Source organism: Podarcis gaigeae, assembly GCF_964106915.1.
Source record: "Podarcis gaigeae genome assembly, chromosome: 1".
NCBI lineage: Eukaryota > Metazoa > Chordata > Lepidosauria > Squamata > Lacertidae > Podarcis > Podarcis gaigeae.
In genome coordinates, this window is record NC_139678.1 from 44,228,789 (window position 1) to 44,244,809 (window position 16,021).

The 16,021-nt window shown below is 42.8% G+C and overlaps 1 protein-coding gene across 1 annotated transcript in view; it reads left to right on the forward strand.

Moving 5' to 3' along the window:
* Positions 1-497: 497 nt before the first annotated feature.
* Positions 498-16,021, forward strand: part of LOC310848109 (cytosolic phospholipase A2 beta-like) — a 41,340-nt gene continuing 25,816 nt past the window's right edge. Inside the window, exons 1-3 of the mRNA XM_083746703.1 lie at positions 498-678; positions 10,848-10,920; positions 12,394-12,530. Of these exons, the coding sequence (XP_083602829.1) occupies positions 658-678; positions 10,848-10,920; positions 12,394-12,530 (231 nt within the window). The 5' untranslated portion in view covers positions 498-657. The remainder of the gene's footprint in view (positions 679-10,847; positions 10,921-12,393; positions 12,531-16,021) is intronic.

Genomic DNA, 16,021 nt, shown 5'->3' on the forward strand with positions numbered 1-16,021 from the left:
ATCTATCATCTATATCTATCTATCTATCTATCTATATCTATCTATCTATCTATCTATCATCTATCTATCTATCTATCTATCTATCTATCTATCTATCATCTATCTATCTATCTATCTATCTATCATCTATCTACCTATCTATCTATCATCTACCTACCTACCTACCTACCTATCTAGGAACCACCCTGAGTTTGTGTATTCCATTTGTTTAATGAATAAATATATTGAATCTACTATTTGTTTAATTATATATATTTAAACATATTGTGTATATTAAATAATATTAACTACATTGCAAAACACTTTCATGAACAATATGGAAATTTAATTCAGTGTGTGGCCTGTGGGTTTTGTCTTGAAGGACTCTTGCAGCCCACTTGGTCTGAGGGGGCCCTGACTTAGAAGGCTTGTTGAAAGAGGAAGGACTTGTGTTTCAGGAAATGTAAATTACTTCATCTGGCTTTATGGCACTGAAGTCTGTGTGTTTCAAGTATTCCATATGCTGGCAGCATACACTGTTCCTTCCTGCCCAAGGGCCATAGTAGGCGGAGTTCAGAGGCTACATATATGGAGCAGCAGCAACACCTTTGAATGCGGTTTGCCTGTTAATCTGCTGTTAAGCATTGCCGATGACAGTGGCGCTACGACTTCCCAAGAATGGGGACCGTAGCCGAGCAGGTAAGGAAAATAACTTCTCACAATTTGTTTTATCTTTATATTTTGTTTTATCTGGGGAGTGGGGTGGGTGGGTGGGGGTGCACCCAACTCCTCCCTGGATCTGAATAGTCTGAAAATGCCCATGTTCAAACAACTTTTGGAATGTATGTCTGATGTAGTAGCAGGCATGGTTTAGCTTCGGGGAGAGTTTTAATGAAGCAACTGGTTCCTGCTCTGTGAGATAAAGGTGTGCGTCTGCACCATTTGATTCTGAAAGGTACAAGCATGGGATTTGGTTTGAAATGAAAGGAACTGTTTAAAACTAATACACATTTATTAGATTTATTAACAATGGCAGCAGGGGGTTTATTAACAACCTGTTGTTTTTAAAAAGTATATGAAAAGGAAGACAATTTGACAGTTCAGGAGCTACAGGAAAAAAATAACAAAACGTCTCGTGGCACCTTAAAGACAACCAAATTTTATGTCATAAGCTTTTGTCACTGGCTGTACTTTTGCATTTCAAGGCCATTTAGCTTTGACATTTCTCTCTCTCTGTCTGTCTTTCTCTACCCATTTAGAGAAGATATACAACTGGGGATCACATGTGCTCATGTTAGGGATGTGCAGAACCTACTTCCGGAATTCTGTTGGCAGTTTAGTTTCTCAATTCTAGCAGAAATTATGGTTGCCAGTTTGACACATTTTGGATGCACACCATTTCATTCACTATCAAGACGAAAGATCTATCTAGTCCAGCATCTTGTAATCGCAGTGGCAAGTCATACCCTAGATCTAAGGTCATATATTTTTATTTATTTTATTTATTAAATTTGTATAGTGCTTTAGACCCACAGGTCTCAGAGTGGTCACAACATAAAATCACAATATAAAAACACAAAATACATAATAAAAACAAGAAGAACCCAATTAACGCCCCCATCCTATCCATCCAGCCATCATACTATCATTTTATTTGTATGCTGCCTTTCTGTAGTTAAAACCATGCTGAAGCTGGCTGTTAACATGAAAAAGTTACAAACATAGCAAAAGTAGTCAAACAGAAAATCAGGAAATGAATTCAAAAGTAATACGGTTCCATCTTAAATAGCCTAAAAGCAAATTATTTTAATGCTTGCACTAAGTGCACCAGGATGCTAATAAAATGGAAAATGGAGCAGCAGCAATGTGGGGCATAGAACTCACACATTTCGAGAGCAAGACATGTCGGAAGCAGCCTGGGTGTTGATTGCTTTTTTGCAGATCAGAGATTAGGTACAGAAGATAACACTTGGGGAAGAGGTCAGGGAGGACACTGACAATGAAGAATGTGGATGAGATAGGAAGTATTTTTGAATCTTCTTTGAATCCATATTGATGCATACCTGCCCCATGCTCTGAAACCTCATGTGCGCATGTGTACCGCAAGCCATCACCACATAGAAAGACTTCCAAGAACATATGTGCTGAACAGAGAATACTGGCAGTACTGAGCACCCTTCTGGTTGGTGTGGGTATCTCTTGGATTCCAAACCCCCCTCCCATCCAGTTACTGGAATGTCAGGTCTGATCATTGTCAGTGCTCTGAATGAGGGGACAGACATAATATAACAGGGATTGCCATGCACACAAGCCTGGATGTTGGGTCGTGTGCTTATTTCCACTGGGAACACTGTCTGTGTGTCGCAAGGTGTTTGTGTTGGAAGGAGGCTTCCTTACATAAGTCACCCTCGCTGGATCAGGCAAATGTGGATTAAAGGTGCCTTGGCATCCTCAGTTGGGAGTCCTTTATGGAACTAAAGAATAGGACATGCCATTGCAGCAATAATAACAGCAACAGCAACAACTCTTTAAAGCCCTAAGAGGCCTGGCTCAGTATACCAGTTTCCACCCCCATTGTTCAGCCCAGACACTGAGGTCCAGCTCCAAGGACCTTCTGGTGGTTCCCTCACGGCAAGAAGTGAGGTTACAGGCAACCAGGCAAAGGGCCTTCTCGGTAGTGGTGCCCACCCTGTGGAACGCCCTCCCATCAGATGTGAAGGAAATAAACAACTATCTGAAGACATCTGAAGGCAGACCAGTTTAGGAAAATTTTTAATATTTGGTATTTTATTGTTTTTTTAGTCTTCTGTTGCGAGTGGCTGGGGAAACCCAGCCAGATGGGTGGGGTATAAATAATAATAATAATAATAATAATAATAATAATAATAATAATAATAAATTATTATTATTATTATTATTAGCAGTGTCAGCATTTGAGTCCCTGTTCTCTTCTTTTGAGACACAGCAGCTGGGTTTATAGCGTTGGAGCTACAGCACACTAATGAGTAGTTGCCTAGAAAAGACTTAGTGATCTATTTGGGTGTGTACAGATGTTCCTTTAAACACCTTCCCCCCCTTTCAGGTGAGCCCAACAGCTCTCTCCTTCACACTGAATCCCACAAATAGACCCACCAGCAATTCAAAAACCCCACCCCACCCCTAATGCTTCAGGCAAACTGTTTCATGTTAATGCACTGCATGGATACTTTATAATGTTCATTTGTTGCTTGTTCATTTCTTGCAACCACGTTGCAAAACGGATTTGGGTGGGCAGAAGTGGGAAAAGCAGGCTTGGGATGCTGCAGTCACATGTGGACCAGCACTGCTGCTGTAAAGCTATTGGAAGTGATGTCCACAGAGCCTGGCCCTGCAGGAGGTGAGGTCCCATAAGCATATTTCCTGCTCAAACGCACACACATTTGGATGCCCTTAATATCTGTGAATATCCCAGACAGAGTTGATGTCCAAAGAGACATGGATTGCATTCAGGCCAAGCCCTTTCCCCGCATTAGTCATTTGCTGTAGGAACAGTGCCTTAATATATATTTTAAATATACGATTCAAGCCCTTGGAGACATGGACGGAGTTAATTGCATGCTTGCTTGCTCCAAAGGGTTCATTAGCAACGCTTTCCTCCACTGCTCCTTGACCCAACACACATCGCGTTCAGCATTATGCCTTGTCACAAAGAAACGAGTGCCCAGTAGTCAGGGACACTTAAGCTTGCATTTGCCAGTAACTGAAAGAAGTGTGGTTTTGTTGTTGAGAAAGTCGGTTACTAAAGCAGGCTTCCCTCTTTGCAAAGGAAGTGGGCACTTCGCCCTCTGTTTCCTGAAGCATCTCTGCAAGAGGATCAACCCTGTACTTTTATGAGCAGAGGGTGCAGGATGCTGTGGCTCAGCAGCCATTCAGAGTATGTACTAGGGAGGGAATAGTGACAGGAGAAGCTATGTAGGGGCAGACTGGATAGCAGGGGGAGACAGGAAGAACTGGGAAGCAAATGCATCCACAGGCCACACTCTCCCCTCTCTTAGGCATGGAAAGGACATGGAAAAAAAGAAAACACGTTAAGGAAAGGAACGTATTTTTGTGTTTTGATTTTGTTGTTGCAAACACATAGCTTAAGAGTTACATAACTGGGGTGACTAGAGCTTACTGTAAAACGCATTTGCATAGTGCTGTTATTACCAAAGCTTAATTGTATACCAAGAACACATGCAGACGGATGATGCCTCTAGACGTCTTTGCCGGCACAGTTTTCTGGCTTTTCAGAAAACACAGCTAATTTAAAACACGGCGTCTCACTTTGTGCCTCAGCAAACTTGGCAGTATAGTATTCCTGCTGCCAAGACCAGCCTGTCCTTGGGCAGAGCTCAGGCAGTTGTGTTTGGGTGGCATGGAAGGGCAGCAAATAGTTCCTTATATAATTAATTATTGTTTTGTTTTTACTCATGAGAGATGCACCTGTAGGATTTTCTGCCTCGGGTCCCAAAAGAACTTAGGTGCTATGTACCTTGGCTTGTGTGTGTAGAGAGGAGGGGCACACAGGGAGTCAGTTGACTCTTTGCTTTGGCCTGCAAAATGTTTTGCCAGCCCCAGCTCCTGTTCAGGGTGCCAGCTAGCCAACCAGCCAGCCTCTTCCAGGGATATTTCCGGCCACTTAACATGCTCAGTCTTCCTGGCCTGTTTTTGAGTGCCCCATTTTATTTTATTTTTCTCCCCCAAGGCTGCCAGTTCCTCTCTCTTGTGCATGGGTAGTGGCATCTGGAACAGCTTGCTCAGTGGTGCTGGAGCTGCAGCAATATAAGCTCCTAATTATCGTGTGTGTGTGTGTGTGTGTGTGTGTGTGTGTGTGTGTCTGTATTGAGGGTGGCAGTGACAGGGAGGTTGGGATTGTGTTGGTACACTAACAGGACTACTGTGCAGTGTCTGCACCCCCCCAATCTCACTGCTGCTTTGATCTTTCTTCATGTAATGTTATGGACCATGTTGAGGGCTTGTAGAATATTCATTTCATGATGATAATGAAAATTGTTGTTAGCAGTAAGCCCAAGCTTGCTCAGAAAGCTCCTGGATTGGTTGAAATTGCTTATTCCTGATCAATTGCTAAATAATAGCTATGGTGTAGTGCAGGCATCCCCAAACTCGGCCCTCCAGCTGTTTGGGGACTACAATTCCATCATCCCTGACCACTGGTCCTGTTAGCTAGGGATGATGGGAGTTGTAGTCCCAAAACAGCTGGAGGGCTGAGTTTGGGGATGCCTGGTGTAGAGTGCCAGATTAGGACCTGGGAGACCAGGGTTCAATCCCCACTTGGCCATGAAGCTGCCTGGGTGAGCTTGGGCTGGTTATTGGCTCCCAGACTAACCCATCTCACAGGGGTGTTGTGTGGATTAAAAGAGGACAGAGGGGTGTAAAGAACCATGTGCACCACCCTGAGCTTTTTGGAGAAAAAGGTGGGATATAAATGCAGTTAACAAAAAAATGGCTGTTCCACAAAACAGTCTATAACAAAATTATACTCCTCAATTTACTATGTATTCAAACTAGCCCCCAGTTATCAGAAGCAGAATAAAATGTGTTTATTAGACAATGGCAATCCTCTCTTGCATCACCAGCGTAGCTACTCTTTTAGTATAGATATATGTATATTTGGAACCTGACTTTTTCGGTTTTAGAATTTTAGTCATTCAAAAAGAATTTGCTCATTCATGAATATTAGAGAAAGTACCTGCAGCCAGAAGAAAGGATTAGTAATTTGGGGTTTCTTTAAACTGCCAAGTTGTCTCATTTCCTGTTTCAGAGATCTGTGCCAGAGACTAAAAAAATACATTGGTAAATGGGAACAACCTGAAGCTTCAAAAAGTAGCCTTCCATAGTGAAAAAACTTCTATAGCATATTGGGGGTGGGGGAGGAAGGGTGTCCACGTTTAAAAATAAACTTGGACCCCTTCTATACCAGTACTTATTGCCCCTGCTGGTTCAACTCCTCCAGAACCCTAAAACTAAGCACAATAATCTAGTTGTGCTGACTGTCATTCAAGTCTAGAAAAACAGTCATAATGAATAAAGAGCACTGCTTAGCTGAGGCACTGAATATTTTTAAGGTATATTGATGCAAATGGTAGACATTTTAAAAATGAGGTTGGTTTTAAACATTAAAATCAATGGGCATTAATAGCCTTTAACTTTGCCAAAAGAGACTCAACATTTTTAATTGGATTCTGCACATCCTATTGGTTCTTAGTGCAGTTTACAGTATTAAAATGCAACTTTACCTTTTTAGTGTGTAAGGAAGGGCAGTTGCCCAGTGGTGGGATGCATGATTTGTATGTAAAAGGTCCCAGGTTCAGTTACTGGCATTGCCAATTAAATGGTTAGGTAGCAGGTGATGTGAACGTCTTCTGCAGGAGGCTCTGAAGAATTGCTGATAGACAGAGTGGACAAGGCTGGGGTCAAAAGACCAATGATCAGACATAGGAAATCAGACAGCAGCTGTAATATACCAATAGTAATAAGAGTAAAGTCCAATAACCAGAATTGTGGATGAAGAAGGTGGTGAAGTAGACTAGAGATCAGTTAATAATCAGCTCATAAGAACTCACCAGTATGCTATTAATTATTGGAGGCAAGAAATAAGACACAAGTCTGGGAAGAGAAATCTTGAGAGCTTCAGAATGTGGAAAGATGTGCCATGCTTGCTAAGAGGGAACTTGAAACGAGGTTTCCTAAGATTGCTCAACAGGCAGCATGTATAAGGAAGTGAGGGTAGCAGCAGAGTATATGTAAATGAAAATATGCAAGAAATAGAAGCATGTAGATGACTGTACAAAGTAATAACATAATTGCCTGGAGCAGCTCATTAGAGTTATAAATGGTGATTAAATGAGAGCAAGTAACTAGTGTAGTGTGATGAACTGAAATTCTTCAGACTAAGAACCAGACCCTGCCTTATGATAAACTATGTATATATCTGTCTAACTTCAAGACGTCACAAGTAAGCCTCTTTCCCATCAGATCGAGCCTTTTTGTGCTTTGTGTTTCCAAGAACTCTACCTTTGTCTGAATTTTGGAATTGGCATCAAAATCTTGACTTTGAAATGCTGAAAGGCTCTTAAAATGTAACTCAACTTTTGGATAAGTTTCAAAACAATAAGGAGAAGACTTAAATGTTGCCATTTTGACTCCAGCGTTCATAATTTGAATAGCTGGGAACCATTTCAAATAAAAGAACGGAATGCTGTTTTTTTTTTTTTAAAGGAATCAGAACTATGTTTTGTGGCAGCAGATTCCATAGCCTAAATGTGTGCTGTTGGAAGACGTGCTTCCCTTTGACTCTCATTGGATTGTCCTGGGGCTCTGAAACAGGATACTGTCATAGAAAAGTTAGAGAAATTTCTGTATGAAGAAAAATTGGGAGGTCAAAGGGTGTTTCAGTTAAAGACAATGTGAACTATTCCATTCAATTGTTTAGGTGTTTGCAAGGAATCAACTCAAGATCTAAAGCTAGGCATTCAGGCCCTGCCAACACAGCACCAACATAATACCCATAGAGTGAGGGATCTACTTTGTGTTTCTTTCTACCAACCAGAGAGTCAGATTCATAAGACATACAATTAGAATCAGAGTACAGGATGCCTCTGAGTAGATTCTGAGCCTATCAATGTGAATCGAGTTCACATTCCTTTCACCCCTCAAAAATCCACTCCGGATTAGCTTTCTTCATTGCAGCAGCAAAATTTAGGTGGGAAATGTTTTATTGTTGCTGTTGTAAAAGAATTGGGAGTAAAAAACTGTTGTGTATTGAGTCAAAGGATTTTATATCTGTATTATTATTGTCTGTATTGCATTAGGGTAAAGTAACTGCCTTTTGGTTCCAGAGGGTACAGCTACTATTGGTTCATTTAAGCTGCTGTATTTGGATCCTCTGTCTTATTGGTTGCCTCCAAAAGGCAGGACTGTGATTGCCTGAGATTGTTCCCTCCAAAATGTATCCTTTCTAGCTTGTTCCCTGTCCCTATAAATGTAGCTCTCCCCTCCTCAAGTCTTAGTCTTGTTTGCTTTAATAAAGAAGTGTTACTAGAGAACTGTCTCCAGCATATTATGTCAAGAGAGCTGAAATCACAAACCCCACGTCACAACAAAAACCACTGTCAAACTACTATAAACCACCAAGAGACCGCCCAGTAGATCTTGGCCTACCTTCTTCCTATCCCTGCTCTAGAAACTAGGACTGGCTAAATTCCACTTCGGGTAAATTCTGGATCCTGAACTGAATTAGACTGATTCAGGGCTTGTCTTACACTTCTGTTTGTCCTGTGTCTAGAAAGCATGTGTCTGAGCAGTTGTCCCTTTGCCCCACTCCATTCCCAGGGAAAACCCACTCTTTAGTGCTAAATCAGAGCAAAAGTCAATCCAGAGAATCTGAATTGCAATTTTGCTCTAACCGAGCGCTAGTGAGTGGTTTTCCCTGGGCAAAAGCAGCTGGACAAGAGGAAGGGTGGAGGAGCCTTCAGTTCAACCCATGATTTTGCTTTAAATGGCGACTGATATGGCTTTGGTCATCTCAGTTCTGGATTGTCTCAAGTTGGATCAGGGCCACTCCAAAGTTCCTGAATTGTATCAGGAAGGGACACCCCCCACTAGAAACCCTGTCCCAAGCCAGCAAACCTAGTTGCCTATCTGTGCTGAAACTCACCACAAACACCTCCATCGTTCTCTTAGAGTGACAATGATGCCCACCTGAGAGGTGTTGGAACTAAGTCCTGGCGAGTTCCTGCTGAAAAAATAGCTCTGCCTAGATCCAATATCTGAGTTTCACCATTATGAATGCCAATGAAATCTAGGAATTTCTTGCATAACTCCAACTCTCTTTCAACTTTATCCTGAAGAAGATATTGCAGCACTTTTTGCCCATGGACATGATTGAACTTAAAGAGGGAACACAAACAAATTGTGCTTTTCTCTCGCCCACCCACCACCTCTTAAAGTAATGTGTTTGTAATTACACAACTTCAATACATGTAAATGAAGCCATGCAGCAGAGCCACAATTCATCATTACTTTTTAATGAAATCTCATCCAGAAACACTGGTCAGACTGTCTGTCATCTTTGTATTACACAAACTGTTTATTTGGAAGATGTGTGTGGGCAGGTTGAGGTCAGAAGGTATGAAGGCCACAGACAGCCTGGAACCAGGCTGTCTGGATAAGAACATAAGAATAATCCTGTTGGATCTGGCCAGTAGCCCATCTAGCCTAGCATCCTGTAGGCTTTAGATACCTATTAGGTCCGTAAACTACCATATAGCATATATTCAACACAAAAAACAGCAACAATTTGTTGTTGACAAAAGACAGCTGGACATATAAAGGGCCCCATTACCTTCAGTAGCTTAGAGCCTCATCTAATCTAAATCCGGTCCTGGAAGGGACTCTTGCACAGACTGAGAAATGGTTCCTCACTCAAGGTCACACCATACGCTTCATGGCTGTGGGCAACCTGAGTCTCCCAGGTCCTAGTCTGACATGTTAACCCGCATACCACATGGGCTCTCAACTCTGGCAGTCTTTATTCTTCTCTGTTGGTACCACATTAGTCCACTAGCCTCTCTTACCATCCTAGGTCAGGATGATTATGAGGCCATCTGTAATGGCCTCCAGTCCCCTCCTCTGATTAGCAGCTTCAGTGGAACCCATGTCACATTCACAAGGCTCCCAGTCAGTGCTTGCTTGCTGCAGGTTCTTTTGGTGTTGGGGAAGCTTGGCCAAGACACCTCAATACTCCCTTCTCTCTGTGAGTCTATCTCCTCACTCTCATTGTTGCCAGCTGCTGCTCCTCATCACTGTTACCACCTGCTTGGCCTTTTCAAATGAGGAAGCAAGCAGTAGCCGCTACGTTTCCTCCTCACCATCAACACTGTTCTTTGTTTGTCAGAGTGAGAGGCATGGTTGCCATGGTGAAGAGTAGGTCCCGGTCCAGGCGGTTCCCCTTGTCAGTGGGCCCCCTGCTGGGGTGTCCCCCCCCCTAGTGGGTGCCTTACTATGCCAGCCACTGACAATGGCCCTGAGCCCACTCTCATCTCAAGCCTTGAAGCCATTGACAGGCAAACTCGCTCTCTGTTCATGCAGAGACAACATGGAGGCATTCATAAGGGACATAATAAGATAAACTATTTCACTTTGACTTGTCTGCTGAGACATTGGTGTTACATACAAAGGATTTTGGCTAATATTCTAGAGAGCACATTTTTTTCAAGCAAGGTATGTGTCCTAGGCTCACCCTTGTCATGTTTCCGCATTAATCAAGTAGGGCTATTCGTTTTTTTGGGAGGGAACTCCAGTCAGAGCCAACTGGGACACTCTAACAGCCCAGAATGCTCTTGGTCAGGTGGCACGACAGGACCCATCCAATACCTCAAACGTTTCTAATATACTTCCTTCTCTCTGTCTGAGTCACATATCACTGAGACTGATCAGCAGAGTGGACCTCTGTGCTTCCAGACTACTGATCTAGCCTTCTCATCTACGGCCTGCATTCTCTTGGGCCTGAACACTTAACAACATCCAGCACTTCCTTGTGGCTCTGCATTGCAGTGGTTGGCAAGATCACATCTGCCTTTAAGGGAAGTTTGTTCACCATTACTCATCATCTGCTCACTAAGCAGAAGTTTCTAAGGTTTCCAAGGGAAGTGTCCAGCAGTGTTAGGGAAATGGGAATGGGATGAGAAAGGGAGAAGCAGATGCTTTGGCGGGGCACGATGGGCAATGTTTGTGGCTTTGGGTGATCTCTGTCATGTGGGAATAAATCCACAATTCTTACTAATTTTTTATTCATGTGAAGTTCACTGGCTTTTCTTCCATTGCAGAAACAACGGTTTCCAGTTTCCATGGTGTCTGTCAGAATTATAAAAGCCAATATCATCCCCTCAGGAATTTCATGTAAGTTTTGTGCATCCTTCATTGCACCACTGGGCTCAACTGTGCAGCAAGATTATTGGATAAAATAGCAATAGAGAATAAGGAATCTTGGACTGGATTAAATAACAAAAGATCTGAAAGAGTTTTCATGGTGACTAAGAGAATTGGTATCCAGTTCTTAAACATTACTGAACATGTCCCCAGTGTTTTAGGTGGAACAGAATTCACATCCATGCATATATCCAATCTTGTAAGAGCCTCTTTCCCATGGTATGATCCTGCACCCCTACAAACTTTCATAGGCACTGCCAGTGGGACGCTCTTCCCAAGAAATAGTCTGTCACCCCTAAATGTTGGATTCCTGTAACCACTGGAGGTAAGGGAATTTTTCACACACTCAGCTCACTTTTCTTAATTATCATGATTCAGTTTATCCCCTTAAGTAATTCTAGGTATTCTTACTTGAAAATTTACCATCAAAATAAATAGGACTTACTTTTTCAAGGGTTATTCAGGATGGTATCATGAATGGTATCATGAGTGAGAAATATATAGTTCTGTTTCAGAAATGTAACATTTCCCGTTCCCTGAAATGCACTCTGCTGTTCTATGCCTCTCTCTCAATATATTTTCTGCTGCTGATGGCACAGTGGTCTCCCCCCCCCCTCATTGTTGCACTTGCTCGGAACTGGTGATGGTTCAGTCAAAAGGACCCAGTTTTTTGGTCTTGTTCATTAGTTTGCACAGTGCAGCCTGTGCATTTTGCACAATGCTGCAGGTGTGAGAAAGAGGTCTCCTAACACTAGACATTGCTTTCAGCTGCAACAATTTGAACAGCGATATTATGTAATGCAAAGGTAAAGGACCCCTGGCGACTATGGGGTGCGGCACTCATCTCACTTTCAGGCTGAGGGAGCCGGGTCATGTGGCCAGCATGACTAAACCGCTTCTGGTGCAAGGGAACACTGTGACGGAAACCAGAGTGCATGGAAACACCGTTTACCTTCCTGCCACAGAAATACCTATTTATCTACTTGCACTGACATGCTTTTCAACTGTTAGGATGGCAGGAGCTGGGACAGAGCAATGGGAGCTCACCGCGTCATGCAGATTCAAATCGCCAACCTTCTGATTGGCAAGCCCAAGAGGCTCAGTGGTTTAGACCACAGCACCACCCACATTATGTACCAATATCGATAAGAGTAGTACTAGGTGTTATAACTGCAAGAATATTGATTTATGTTCTAAAACGTCACATTAGGTCATCTAGTTGGTGCCAGAGGCTTCACCACCACCAAATTTCTCTGTTCCTTATATCACATATATATTCCAGCTCAGACCTCCACTGCAAAAATATATTCAGAAATAGATGCCCCTCCCACAGTTTGTCATATACAAAGTGATGTGGCATCCCCATATTTGCCCCTAAGGCTTAAGACACAGTTGAATATACAATCACAACTGTTAAAAAGATTTTTCCATTCTTTGCTGCAGTGTTTCCATCTAATTGCTACGTGACCTTGCATCTGCCGACAGCGTCGCCTGAGAAATTTAGAACCCGAACTATGAAGAACTCTGATAAACCAGTCTGGAATGAGACATTCTATTTTAGAATCCAAACTGAGATCAAGGTAAGGTAAGCTATTCAACATGCCATAGCTTGTTTGGAAAACCTGCTGGGCAGATAAAGACATAAAACATTATTGCAATAAGATAAAATAAATGGCTTTTCCAAACAAGTCTGATTTAGGAACATTCAGGAAAAATGAAGTTGTTGCCTGTAATGCAGGGGTGCTTCTGTGACAAAAATGCCTGTGTGCAGGTAGTTTTGTGCTTGGTTTGTGCTTAGGGCCAAGCAAGGTAAATCACATTTCACATGCAGGGCTTAAAAGTACTATTAACATCAGCTGAGGGCAGGCCTGATAATTACTGGGATCCAAGCAGGAATGGTGGTCAAGTGGTTCCCATGTGCTCTACTTTTACAGAGGACTATTTTGAAGGGGTCCTTTCTTTTAAGGAAGAAAAAGATAAAGGACACCAAGAAAAGGGAGCATCAGGGGCCTTGAAGTTGCAAACACCTGGGCAGCAGACTAAGTAGCCACACAGCTCACCTGCTGTCAAGTCTTCCACACTAGGGTAGCGTGTACTGTTTTTTAAATTTAAATTATAGTAATTATATATAAATTTGCAATTATACATATGAATCACCACATGCAAAATTTATGGAAGTCAGTGTCCTCTTTTGCCTTCTTTTTGGTGGTATTATTATTATTTATTGAATTTATATACCACCCTATAGCTGGAGGTCTCAGGGTGGTTCACAGAATAAAATCAAAATATAAAACCACAAAGTAAATAATCAAAATAACAACAGCAACCCATTACCCCCCACAAATCAACCAAAGGCCTGGTTAAAAAGCAATGTTTTTGCCTGACGCCTAAAGGTGTATAATGAAGGTGCCAGGCAAATTTCCCTGGGGAGAGCATTCTACAGATGGGGAGCCACTGCAGAGAAGGCCCCGTTCTCGTGTTGCCACCCTCTGGACCTCTTGAGGAAGAGGCACACAAAGATGATCTCAGGGTCTTGGTAGGTTTATATGGAAAGAGGCCGTTCTTGAGGTATTGCAGTCCAGAGTCGTTTAAGGCTTTATAGGTCAAAAACAGCACTTTGAATTGGGCCCACAAACTAACCAGTAGCCAGTCCAATCACACCAGGATCAGTGTAATATGCTCAAACTGTCTTGGTCCAGTGAGCAACCTTGCCGCTGAATTCTGCACTAGCTGAAGTTTCCGAACCGTCTTCAGAGGCAGCCCTACATATAATGCATTGCAGTAATCTAACCTTGAGGTTACCAGAGCATAGACAGCAGTAGTTAGGCTATCCCTGTCCAGATAGAGGCATATGTGGGCTACCAGCCAAAGCTGATAAAAGGCACTCCGGGTCACTGAGGCCACCTGAGCCTCGAGAGACATCAAAGGATCCAGGAATACCCCCAAGCTTCAAGCCTGTTCCTTCAGAGGAAGTGTAACTGCATCAAGAGCAGGCAATCTCCCACTCATCTGGTCTAGGGAACCAACAGTGTCTCAGTCTTATCTGGATTGAGTACATTTTGGACAATGCATAAGTGACCACCCTAAATGGAGGAAGGGGGGATTAAACCGCCCCCCCCCCGGGAGTATTAGCTTTCCTGAAACAAAATTAAATCCGCCCTCCCTAGTCATTAGACACTTTGGTCCCAAGTGTCATAATGATAATAATAATTTATTATTTATACCCCGCCCATCTGGCTGAGTTTCCCCAGCCACTCTGGGAGACTCCCAATCAAGTGTTAAAAACAGTACAGTGTTACATGTTAAAAACTTCCCTGAACAACAATGCTAATTATTGTTAATAATTATATAAGAATGCCCTTAGCTGGTATGTGCAAGTCAAAATACATACCAAGTAGTATTGAATCTACCAATAGAGCAGTTTACTTCAACCCTCATTTAATGGGAAGGCGGAGATTAGTTTTGTCATCAACAAAGATGCTAAATTTACAGCACTCTCTCACCAGCTAATCATGCTGGTCCCATAACTTTCAATTCATATGGGAGCTTTCCCAGTAAAGCTATCCTCCAGGCTTGCCTATACCTGTAATCCAACCCTTTAAATCCTCCCAGAATCTGGTAACAGTTAGGTGTGGCAGCCTTTTGTACACATTCAGAGATTCTGCAGTGGATACGCTTCTTCTGTCTCTCTGTTGCTCAGTGGTGGAGCATCTCCCTTTCATGCTCAGTGTCCCAGGTTGAGTCTCCAGCATCGGTCCGTAGAACAAGGAAAGACTCCCTGGCTGGAACCCTGCTGAGCTGCTGCCAATCAGTGTAGCTGGCACAGGGATAGATGGCCCAATGTTCTGATTCAATATAAGGTGGCTTCCTGTGCTCCTGTGAATCAGTAGATCTCCCCTTTTTTTTCTCCATGCAGCAGGATCCATCTTGGTTTGTGTGTGTGGAGCAGTTCTCCAACATATTCACCAGCCACTTTGCCTACGGCAAAAGAATAGCTATGTCAGGTGATTCTGTGTTTGGCATTCAAGTCAAGGCTTGTTCTATGCTTATGGCACATTGCGTTTTAGAGTGTCAGAATGTCACTGTTGCAGAAAATGAGGCAAGGGGTAGAGTTTATACCTTTTAGTTGGAAGTGGATGGGGTGTGTGTGTGTGTGATATGCAATACAGGGGGAAAATGCTCCTGTTAGAGATATTGTTTTACCTTTGAAGTTTAGCTTAGACCACGCATGCACATACCTTTCTAAAGCCAATATTGGTATTCCAGCAGTCCAAATTCAGTTTGGTGTATAGTGCAACTTCTTCTGCATGGGGCTTCCTTTTAAAAAGGGATTGGAAACTTCAGTTGCTGCTGCTGGTTTTGACTGCAGCCAGTTTTTCAGATTACAGTGGTACCTCGGGTTACAGACACTTCAGGTTACAGACACTTCAGGCTACAGACTCCACTAACCCAGAAATAATACCTCGGGTTAAGAACTTTGCTTCAGGATGAGAACAGAAATCGCATAGTGGCAGCGCGGTGGCAGCAGCAGGCCCCATTAGCTAAAGTGGTGCTTCAGGTTAAGAACAGTTTCAGGTTAAGAACGGACCTCCAGAATGAATTAAGTTCTTAACCCGAGGTATCACTGTAATGCTGTTCCAGTAGTTCCCTGTCTGTGTCCAAGACCAAATCAAAGTCCTGATTACTTATGCTTTTTGAAGTCTTAAATGGTTTAGGGCCAGGAATTCACCACCTACTGTGATGCTACCTGATCTCTCAGGCCTTTGATGCAGGCTCTTCTCAGGGTTCCACAACCAGCAGAGTCTGATTGGTGAGCATAGAATCATAGAATCATAGAGTTGGAAGAGACCACAAGGGCCATCGAGTCCAACCCCCTGCCAAGCAGGAAACACCATCAGAGCACTCCTAACATATGGTTGTTAAGCCTCTGCTTAAAGACCTCCAAAGAAGGAGACTCCACCACACTCCTTGGCAGCAAATTCCACTGTCAAACAGCTCTTACTGTCAGGAAGTTCTTCCTAATGTTTAGGTGGAATCTTCTTTCTTGTAGTTTGGATCCATTGCTCCGTGT